The sequence below is a fragment of the Chanodichthys erythropterus genome, chromosome 20, assembly GCF_024489055.1.
Source record: "Chanodichthys erythropterus isolate Z2021 chromosome 20, ASM2448905v1, whole genome shotgun sequence".
Taxonomy (NCBI): Eukaryota; Metazoa; Chordata; class Actinopteri; order Cypriniformes; family Xenocyprididae; genus Chanodichthys; species Chanodichthys erythropterus.
The window spans coordinates 15,308,679-15,320,738 of NC_090240.1; the positions used below are offsets into that span (position 1 = coordinate 15,308,679).

Here is a 12,060-nt window from a genome sequence, read left to right on the forward strand (position 1 = left end):
TTAAATTCCAAATCAGCTTTCTGTGGTTTGTAGCCAATTTAATTCAGATTCCTCCTCATGAACTGAAAGGGAGCTAATTCTTTAATTTTGGATTTCGCTCAACCCTTATTTTTAGTAAAACATTTTAATACATAAAAAAAAAAAACAATTGTTGAATCAAAGATTTCACTGAATCATTGAAATGGTCATTTTGAAGTGATTCACCAAAATTGATCAAACCATCATTAAATGCCATTTTTGCTACTGATGTTTCAAGTTCCAAGACAAATTAAGGATCTCTTAAAGTTCCCATGTAGTCAATAATTGTATCCTTTACAACTCATCGTTGATCACCAAAATGACATATTTAAACATTTTTTTTCCTGTTGTTTTACCTTAAATAGCTTGAATGTAACTCTACACCCTTGCCTCATTTATTATAAACGTATCTATGAATATGATAATTAGCCCCGCCTCCACTCACTCGCACAATCTCAGAGATCCACTCGGTTAACTTACTGAGAAAAACGCTGCACAATGGTATCACTTTATACACATAACCGCAATAAATATGATTAGCCTTTTGTTTGACCAATTTATCAAACAGCTAATAATGTTTTTCTAATGTTACACAAATAAACACTTTTAACAACTTAAAACATCAGGGGAGAATGGCACATAGTTCATCATAGCATCGCAATATACATTATAGACCTACTATATTGCTAAATCTACACGATTTTTCATATCAACAGAAAAATATACCGGGATAACTTGGCTTCTTTTGAGATTCCCTTGCGCAGTCAGTTAATGATATGCTAAAGCCTGCCTGCACTTTGACGTGATTGGTTACAGGGTAGTTTGTGATGTCAGAAACACCAGCGATTGTCTTTAGATCACTGCTGTTTTAAAGATAAAATACTAAGCAATGGTGTTGACTTGGTTTGTCTTAAAGCATATTAAATATACCACATAGACATATAAACAATATTAAAAACTTGATTTTCACCACAGGGGGGCTTTAAGGCAAGACACCATAGGGTACAAAAATTAACTAATAATATCACCATATTTCCCCAGTTGATTGATTACATTAAGATTTGCAAACATTTTGTATTACAAGTTTTCTGAAATGTTGTTTGAATATGCAAATGAGGCATTGTCTAATTAAATATGCTTAATTTACATACATTTATAGAACAGAAATCTGAACATTGGATGAAGTCAGGTTCAAATTTTTTTTTTTTTTTTTTTTTTTTTTTTTGGCATATTGAGTCAAAGGTTATTACAGAGTGGATTTTGGATATCTCTTTTTATAACTCCATAAATCAGAAAATACTGTCAACAGCCAGAAAAAAATTAGGAATAAAATGTATAATATCAGGCAAATTATATATGAACAAACCCCTGTGTAAAAACCTTCAGAATATACAGTGTACAACATAAATGAGTACACTGAAAAAAAAGTAACAAATTCAGCAATTTCTCTTTACTTAGAAGACATGTTAGGGTTCTTTAGAGATATAATGTTCCAGCAAGTCTGCTTGATCAATTAAAATCAATTAAAGAAAAATAAGATTTTGTTAACAAAATGATCAAATGTGTTGCAAAAATGAGTACGCCCTCCTGGAAGTTACTAAATAAAACTGAATAACATTTTTCTGGTGTAAGTTTAAGGCAATTTTCGATCAACAGGTAAGTATGTTGAAGCAAAATATTTAAAGAGAAGTAATGTGTTGACAATTAAAAGTGTTATATAGCCCACTGAATCATTCTCAGACTTGCTGACAACAATGAACCACTTGGGAGAGAACTGTCAGGAGACTTCTTTCTCAGCACAAAAGAGGACAGTGGTACAAGAGGATTAACAAATCATTGTTTTAAGTGTGAAAACACAGCAAAAGTAACACATATTCAAAAACAATGGACTTGAAAAGGCCCCTGAAATAACTAGGAATTCATTTTTTTTTTAAGCTTTCGTTTAGTGATGAGTGATTTTTTATTTATTTTTTGCTAGACAAAGAGCAGGAGAAATACCATGTGTGTGTCTCAAAATCAGCAAAAGCTATGAAAAGAGTGACTGTTTATCTCACAGAGTAAGATTCAGCCTGCAGAAATGACATGCATGGTTGTTGTTCTCACTGGAACTACTTACTGTAGCCAAAGCACAATAAAGTCAATTAGCCTTATCCAAAGCCCATATTTACAAAATATAGATTCTGGGAATCAATACTCTGGTCTCATGAGACCAAATCAATCATTTTGGATCCAACAGCATCCAAAATGTTATGATGTTGCAAGAGGAGGAGTACAATGAGAAGTGCCTGGTTCCCACAGTAAAGTTCAGTGGTAGTAAAGCTCTTATATAGGGATGTATGAGTGCTGAAGGTGTGAGGGAGTTGTGCTTTATCAGTGCTGTCATGAATTCACACATGTAATACACAAACCTGAAACAGAAGATGCTACTCTCTCCTCATTCCCTGCTTTGTTGGGCATTTATTGCACTCAATCTTAACACTCTTGAGCGCCTGTGGGGGATTCTGTAGAGACGAGTTGAGGAGCTCATCATCCAGGAGTTGAACAGGACGGATGTGACAGTTTGTCATGAACTTGTACACTCCGTGCCAAGAAGGGTCAGAGCAGAATACTTAAAATTATGGAGGACATAAAAAGTATTGGAATATTATACATTTGTTGAATTAAATCTAGGGTGTACTCATTTCTGCAATCCTTCATTTAAACAAAATTGGCTAATTTACATATTTTATGGATATCAATGACATATATTTCTCAGTTTTTATTAAGTGTTTGTTTAATACATTTCAGTTTTGCCATTTTTCCTTGAATTGTGTTAGGAATCATTAAGAAAACATGTCTTTTGTATTTGTTCAGAGGGGGTGTACTCATTTATGCCGTGCACTGTAGTTAGTTAGGACTAAAACTGTAAAGTTTGGTTTATGTAAGTGCTACTGAAGTGGAGATTTCTGGCTCAGTGTAGGAGAAGAAACTAATTTTGAGAAGACGGACTTGAAAACAGAAAACAGATGCAAATAGATACAGTGCTATAAAACATACATTCAAAGGTCATTTTGGAATTTTTTCTTTGCACTAGTCTGAAAAAAAAAAAACTTTATGAAAAATCCCAAAATTGACATCAAAAAGTAGTTACCAAATAAAAAGCTATAATACATGCATTATATTGCCAAAAGTTTTGGGACGCCTGTCTTTACGTGCACATGAACTTTAATGACATCCTATTCTTAATCCGTAGGGTTTAATATGGAGTTGGCCCACCCTTTGCAGCTATAACAGCCTCAACTCCTCTGGGAAGGCTTTCCACAAGGTTTTTGTGGTGTTGAGGCATTTGTGAGGTCAGGCAGTGAAGTTGACAAAAAGGCCATCCCCAAAGTGTTCCCACAAAGTTGGGAGCATGAAATCATCCAAAATGTCTTGGTATGTTGAAGCATTAAGAGTTCCTTTCACTGGAACTAAGGGTTCAAGCCTAACCCCTGAAAAACAACCCCACACCATAATCCCCCTCACCAAACTTTACTCTTGGCACAGTGCAGTCAGGCAAGTACCGTTCTCCTGGCAACCGCCAAACCCAGACTCGTCGATCGGATCGGCAGACAGAGAAGCGTGATTGGTCACTCCAGAGAACAGGTCTCCACTGCTCTAGAGTCCAATGGTGGTGTGCTTTACACCACTGCATCCGACGCTTTGCATTGCACTCGGTGATGTAAGGCTTGGATGCAGCTGCTCGGCCATGGAAACCCATTCCATGAATCTCTCTACACACTGTTCTTCAGCTAATCTGAAGGCCACATGAAGTCTGGAGGTCTGTAGCTATTGACTCTGCAGAAAGTTGGTGACTTCTGCACACCTCAGCATGCGCTGACCCCGCTCTGTGATTTTACGTGGCCTACCACTTCATGGCTGAGTTGCTGTTGTTCCCAATTGCTTCCTCTTTGTTATGATTCCACTAACAGTTGACCGTGGAATATTTAGTAGTGAGGAAATTTCACAAATGGACTTATTGCACAGGTGGACACCTATCACAGTACCACGCTTGAATTCACTGAGCTCCTGAGAGCGACCCATTCTTTCACAAATGTTTGTAGAAGCAGTCTGCATGCCTAGTGTTTGATTTTATACACCTGTGGCCATGGAAGTGATTGGAACTCTGGATTTCTATTCCAATACTTTTGGCAATATAGTTTATCTTTAATATTCAGTCCATAGCTTAGCCCTATGTGTCAGTTATTATGTGCTGTATGTGTGTTTACATGCAGACAGTGAAAACTATTAAAAACAAGCTCATTCTCAACAACACAAAAAAGAATGACATGAAATTCTTTCTTGATATTCTTGGTTATGACATCAAAGCCATGAACCGAAATGTGAATTAGTCATGCACACACTGAATTAAACGCCAAAACACAAGTGTTTACATAAAGAGTAAAATCAAAGCAAAAATCTATGCATGTTGGTTTTTGTTTTAAACGGTAATGACTAACATAACAGTTTTACATGACCTTACATGCTGTCAGATTATTAAGCATAATCAGTGTAGGATTGTGCATGTCAACACACTTGACTTGAATTATTATTTCATTCAGCTTCTAATATTAAAATCAATATCTAAATGATGATATATTGCAGTTTGATGTCGGTCTAACTGAACCAGTCAATTTTTTTCTTTCCATAAATCCTTGGATAAGTCACACCTGATGCCATTTATATGTGTCCTTATGTAAGGGACATTATAGATATTCATCTCTTGTTTCAGCCTCATTTCACGTGTCATCCACCCTGTAAAATAATGAAATAAATGAATACAAATATAACATCTGTCCCGCTAAACTGCGCTCAACAGCTTCGTAATTGAGAAAATCAGTCAGGTCGGCCAGCGACACAATAATCCCTCTTATACCCCGCAGAGGATCATCAAAACATAAACCAGCAAGATCTCACCCACATATTATACGGAATAAAGTGTTGTGCCATGAAGACGTCAGTTAACTAACCTATAAATGCAATGTTACGGGACAGTAACAGATTTATTTGTCATAAATGGACTGTCTGTCTAAGTGTGTTGCTTATCAGAATGCTTCTTTTTGTCTTAATGTCCTTGATATTTCAGTTTTTTGAAGCACTTGAGGGCATCGTAATACAGTTGACAGAATATTGTCCTCAGGAGAGAAGAATACTTACATGTCAATTTACGGCTACACTTGAACATTTTTTCATTACATTTGACATCTCACCAATATCTGCTGCATGGGTTTGACGGTTGCAGTTTGGTAAAGGTCTGGACACATATGCATGTTTTTGATTATGTTGATCAAGGAACAAAGAAACATAATCAGTAATGGAGTGGAGATGGCACTTTGAAACAGTCTTTGCTTCAGAGGGTATGAACATTAAGCATCATTGATGCGGTTTTACATCTTCGGGGTGTTTTATTTAGAGGGATGTTGAATTGTTTGTATAAAATGCATTAAATTAGGCTGCAAATAACAGAGCCCCTAATTACACAGTGCACACTTTCATTAATGGAAAAGAACTAGACGGTTCAGTATGATGAGACGGTCTCACAGGCTCACTGCCATTGAGGATTTCAATTCAAGACTGCTTAGCAAGACAGAACATGACATGCAGTGTTCTTCGCACAAGATCCCGAGTATTTAAATCCCATTTTACACACTTACTCCTGCTAAAACCAGCCTAAAACTTGAAAGATGAGGGGAATCCTTCCTGAGGCGCCATGCTCTGACAACTACATGGCAATAATTATCATTCTTGGAGTGCCCTTATAAGTCTTCAGTGGCCTGGATATTACTTGGCTTTGTGCAAGTGTGTGTGTTTTGTGCATCAGTGAGTTGTGTGAACCGCTCCTCTGAAGTGTATTATGAGAAACTGACGTTGAGCATCTTAAAGCAGTGGTTCTTAACTGGTTGGCCACAACCCAGAAATGGGTAACAGGTCTGTTCTGATCAAATTCTGTGGTATGTGGGCACAAATCAATCTGCCATTTTGTTGAAACTCGTCAAATAAGGCAGATATGCCAACATGGACTGATTGTGTGACATGCTCTTATCCTTGAAAACCATGAACAAAACTACACAAGGTTAAAAAAATATGACCTGCATAACATTAAATATGCAGTGCAACTCGTATAAACATGGCTTGGTGCCATCCAGAACATGTTCAGCGAATGATTTGATTCTGAGATTTCGATAGTTACCAAAAAGTAACCGTAATGAATACTATGAATGCTTGTTCCTGTCACCGAATAAAAAATAATGAAGGTCATTGTGAGTTTTGATCTCATAATTCTGACTTATTTCCTCAGTCCAAATTGCGAGATATAAATGCGCAATTCTGAGTAGTTTCAATTCTGAGAAATAAAGTCTGAATTGCAACATACAAACTCACAACTCTTAGAAATAGTTGAAATTCTGACTTTTTTTCTCAGAATTGCAACAAATAACTAAATCCAATAAGGTCTGGATTGCGAGATATAATAATACTTCTGAGAAATAGTTGCAATTCTGAGCAATAAAGTCTGAATTGCGAGATATTAATAGTTGAAATTATGACTTTCTGTCTTGCAATTGTGACTATATCTTGCAATTCTCATCAGAAATCAGAATTGCGAGATATAAACTTGCAATTTCGAGAAAAAAAGTCAGAACTTTAAGATATAAACTCGTAATTGCGAGTTACAGAGAAATAAACTCACAATTCTGACTTTTCTCGCAATTCTGACTTTTTTCTCGCTATTCTAACGTTATCAGAACTTATATACTCAGGTGACGTGTAATGATTGGTTAGAATATGAGCAATGACGTGCATTAGAGTCTTCCGGGTAGAACTTCCGCTAAACGCTCCCATTTCTCAGAACTGCAAGTTTATATCTCTTGCGAGTTTATAAGTCAGAATTGCGAGATGTAAACTCAGTGAGATAAAAAGTCGCAATTACCTTTTAGTATTTTTTCCATAGAGTTTTCCTGTTCAGTTTAAAAATGCTAAATGTAAAATGTATATGTATTAATATGAACATTTAATATTCCACTCATATTAATTATAGGTATAGTCAGTAAGATTTTTTTTTTTTTTTTTTTTTACAAAGAAATGAATAGTTTTTTTTTCAGCAAGGAGACATTAAAGTGATCAAAAGGGACAGTTAAGATTTAAACATTGTTAGAAAAAAAATTATCTAAAATTAAAAATTGCAGTCTCTCTGTTCTCACATCAACAGCACTATCTCCTTCCTTTTCTCTTGCTTTCTCTATCTTTGGCTCTACAAATTGATTTTAAAAGTTGCTTGGCAGATCTTCAGAACGCTATCCAAACCCCATAACTCACTGGTTGTTGTGAATGGGGTGTCATTTTTACAAAACAAAACACCCTTCTGACCACCATCATACTTGTAATGTGTACATCCTCTACTTGACTCTGACATCCTCTGACAGAAGGTGATGGCTAACTGGCTCAGGACTTTTTAACATTTTTGTGATTGCTTTTAGAGTAAATGGATTTAATCACTAAAACAGTTCAGTAGATTTGAAGGTATTGTATTTTTAATGATAGCTGAATTCGTGAAGCCTGTTCCACACTTTTGTGCCTGTTGCTGCATGCTTCAACTTTCTTCTTCTTAGTTTGTCAATAATAATTCATAGTAGTTGCTTCAAGTTGTTTCATAATAGCCTATATTAGCAAAAGATTGTTTTGGTTAAAAACAACATTCCAGGTCTTTGAATTTGATAGGCTAAGTGAAACTCGCAGTTTGGCTTCAGAAAGACAGTGGTTGATTCTGGTGTAGCTGTGTTTGAAAATATGTTCACTGGAGGAGCAGACATAATAACTGGTCATATTGTGTCTGAAATATAAATGAATCAATATTAACTTCTTGTTTAATAAACTAGTTTATCACACTCAAAGTCATGCTTTATAGGCTACGTCATTCACACTGTCACTTTTTGGGACTGCCAACCATTTACTTACTGGTGTAACTTAAGTCTCACAGCAGCTTATAAAAGAAGCTTCAATACTGTCTGTATGAACAGGCATCTGAAGTCAAGTTCATATTTGAGTCTCACGCTAAAATTAGCCAAAGTAACAATGACAAAAGTAAATATTAAAGGTGCCATCGAACGTTTTTTTACAAGATGTAATATAAGTTTAAGGTGTCCCCTGAATGTGTCTGTGAAGTTTCAGCTCAGAATACCCCATAGATTTTTTTAAATAATTTTTTTTTACTGCCTATTTTGGGGCATCATTAACTATGCACCGATTCAGGCTGCGGCCCCTTTAAATCTCATGCTCCCTGCCCATCGAGCTCGCGACTCTATAATACAGTGCATTTACAAAGTTCACACAGTTAATATAACCCTCAAATGGATCTTTACAAAATGTTCGTCATGCATGCTGCATGCATGCGTCGGATCATGTGAGTATAGTATTTATTTGCAATTTACATTTGATTCTGAATGAGTTTGATAGTGCTCTGTGGCTAAAGCTAACATTACACACTGTTGGAGAGATTTATAAAGAATGAAGTTGTGTTTATGAATTATACAGACTGCAAGTGTTTAAAAATGAAAATAGCGACGGCTCTTGTCTCCGTGAATACAGTAAGAAATGATGGTAACTTTAACCACATTTAACAGTACATTAGCAACATGCTAACGAAACATTTAGAAAGACAATTTACAAATATCACTAAAAATATCATGATATCATGTCAGTTATTATTGCTCCATCTGCCATTTTTCGCTATTGTTCTTGCTTGCTTACCTAGTCTGATGATTCAGCTGTGCACAGATCCAGACGTTAATACTGGCTGCCCTTGTCTAATGCCTTGAACATGAGCTGGCATATGCAAATATTGGGGTCGTACATATTAATGATCCCGACTGTTACGTAACAGTCAGTGTTATGTTGAGATTCGCCTGTTCTTTGGAGGTCTTTTAAACAAATGAGATTTATGTAAGAAGGAGGAAACAATGGAGTTTGAGACTCACTGTATCTCATTTCCATGTACTGAACTCTTGTTATTCAACTATGCCAAGATAAATTCAATTTTTAATTCTAGGGCACCTTTAAAGCTGGCTACGTATATAAAACCTGAAATTATTATCAAAATTGGCTAGTGCTGCAACAACTAATCAATAAAATCGATAATGAAAATCATGTCATTATCGATTAGTCACATCTACCCACCGTGCACGGAAAACTTCTGCCAGTCTAGTCGCGTCAAATTACAGCACTGAATAACGCATGGACAAAATGCATCTAAAAATAGTGGAGGAAACAGAGTGAGCTTGAGCTGCTGCGGGAAACATACGTGATCCAAGCTGCCCAAAACATGAGAATTCTTTATTTTAAGCGTCAAGCTAATGCATTAGTGTAATGTTTGACATGGCTTGCACTGTCAGGCTGTTTAATTTGTGATATGATTCTTCATTGCAAAACTTTCATTTTATGGTTATATCCTTATCTGTAAGTGTTACAAATTTACGCGAGTATTTTCCATTTTGCATGATGGCTCTGAATGAGCGCTGGCGCGCGTCAAACAGATTGGACGCAGAGAAAGAGACAATTAATATTCAGTGCAAAAATATTAATTTTGCTGAAATATCTGCTGTCGGATGCTAAAGTTTAAAAGTAAACATGTAATTCTAGTATTTTATGAGAGTGGGTCCAGAGTGAATGTGTGTGTGTTCCTCCTGCAGAACTTATCTGTTAACGCTGACTTTGTTTATTTTTCTTTATTATTGTCTTAATTTTAATGTAAGGATTCAAACTGTTTTGCTTTATAGCTCTTTTGCACATAGCATAAATATATTCACTATGTTTTCATTGCATTTAGTTGGCATGTTTGTTTGAAGGACAGCATTGTCCTTTTTTAAAATAATTAAAAAAATATATATATATTTTTTAATCTGATTAATCGAAGAAATAATCAGCCAACTAATCGATTATCAAAATAATCATTAGTTGCAGCCCTAAATTTGGCACGGTGCGAGTTAATCCGTCAAGTTTTAAAGGGGTCGTGAAATGCACCATTGAAGTAGACATTTAAAATATTTTTTTTTTTTTTTTTTTGCCAGTCAGGTTGTAATCAGTAAACATGGCAATAATCATCACAGAGCTGCTTTATATCTGAATTGAACTCATAATTGATGTACTTAACACAGTTATCGAACCTAAATGAATCAACACTGATTTCCACTGAATGTTTACTATTGTCTAAAAATGGCTTTTCATCATTAAATCATTATTTTTCCTTTTTATCTCTTTAAAGCTGCTTTGAAACAATTTGTATAAAGCGCTATATAAATAGAGATGTCTTGACTTGATGTGAAACCTATGAATTGTAGTGTATTTACAACGTTTTTTCTTTTTTCTTTTGTTGTATATCTGTTCAGCAATGTGTTATACTTATTTTGATATACAAGTGCCATGTTTATTGATAATAATCTGACTGGCAAAAAAAAAAAAAAAGTATTTTCAACATGTCTACATTAGTGGTGAAACTATTTGCAGCAAATTTTTCATAAAATCTATGGAGCTTTCTGCAGATTCTTGATGATATAGAGATTCCTTAAAATTGTCAAAATCTACTTTAGTTTCTCCAATAGATTATTGTACATAAAATCTAATCTATCCGATCAATTTGCACAATGGGAAGAGTATATGTTTTCCAGTGCAAGAGATCTTCTCACTTGTGATGTTTTGAGCCACATTAGCTGCATTAGTGCTGTGATTTTTGACCTACAATGTGTATTGTAAGCACACCGCAGCCACCGCTCATTACCTCATGGCTTTCTTTTGCATAAAAAACACATTTTTGGAGTTAATTAAGAAAAATGGACTATACTATGATAAAGTATTTCTAATTTGTCTCATAATCTGGTCCTCAACAGGTCAGGTGTTTTTCGAGAGAGAGAGAGCAGCCGTTCATTCACGGCGCACTGGATTCAAGTAACACTCGCCCCTGGCAGCTGAAGATGACGTTACTATGGAAACAGTTTTTGCTGCTATCAATCATGGAGTATCTTGCAGGTAAAATGAATTGGTAATTCCTTCCCCGTGTGGTTCTTGTGGCATATTCACAACTATGTCTCTATCAACTTTAACTAAATCATGTTATAAGTAGACTACAGCGATGTTTTGAAGCTCAGAGTTAATGTATATGAGAAGTGCTTCTGCGGACCGCTGTATCCGATGTTCTCCTCTAGTTCACGGAAGCATTATGTATGTGGTCAACATGTTTGGTCATTTATTGTTTCAGTGTGAACCCACAGCAAACAGGAACAAATGTGTTATTGCTATCTGCCCATATCTTGATTATAGTCAGTAATAGACCCTGACGCACAGAATCAGGCTTACAGGAACAGGACGTGTTTTGGATGTGGAGGAAGAGCTTTCAATTAAGCTGTGCAGTCACTTTGAAAATGAATTGTGTTGTGACATAGAAGGTTTTGGACGCTTCGATACAATGTGTCCTCCAAGGAAATTGAACTAGTATGTCACAGTTTATGGCTCCACTCCCTACAGATGTGGGAGGGGAAATTATTTCTCTGAATGTGAAATCACTGGAAATTTACAGACTTATATATCCCAAATCATCCTCAGAGTTTAAGCTCTTAAAGGGATAGTTCACCTAAAAATAAATACTTCTGTCATCATTTACTCACCCTACACATGTCATTCCAAATCGATGATTTTCTTTCCTCAGTGAAACACAAATGAAGTTATTTTGAATAATTGTACTGGTTGCTCTTTTCCCAACTGAGTCTTTTAAGCTTCAACATAAAAGTGGTCTGTACAACATGTGTGCTGTATTATAAATCTTCTAAAGCCATACGATAGATTTGTGTGAGGAACAGATTGAAATTTAAGCCATTCTTCACCTCCTGTGAGATGATAATGGCTGTGACGGGATCACTGATTTGATTTATGAATGAATCATTAAGAAAGGTTTTGTGAACTGAATCAACTGATTCTTTGAAAAGATCCAACTTAAAAATGATATTTTTTGCACATGTTGAATCCATAAGTTATCCTTTG

At 35.6% G+C, this 12,060-nt stretch overlaps 1 protein-coding gene across 1 annotated transcript in view; it reads left to right on the forward strand.

Annotated features, from left to right (window-relative positions):
• The window catches only part of cntn3a.2 (contactin 3a, tandem duplicate 2), a 101,819-nt gene that overhangs the window by 4,642 nt on the left and 85,117 nt on the right, over positions 1-12,060 (forward strand). Inside the window, exon 2 of the mRNA XM_067370657.1 lies at positions 10,914-11,052. Within this exon, the coding sequence (XP_067226758.1) occupies positions 10,998-11,052 (55 nt within the window). The 5' untranslated portion in view covers positions 10,914-10,997. The remainder of the gene's footprint in view (positions 1-10,913; positions 11,053-12,060) is intronic.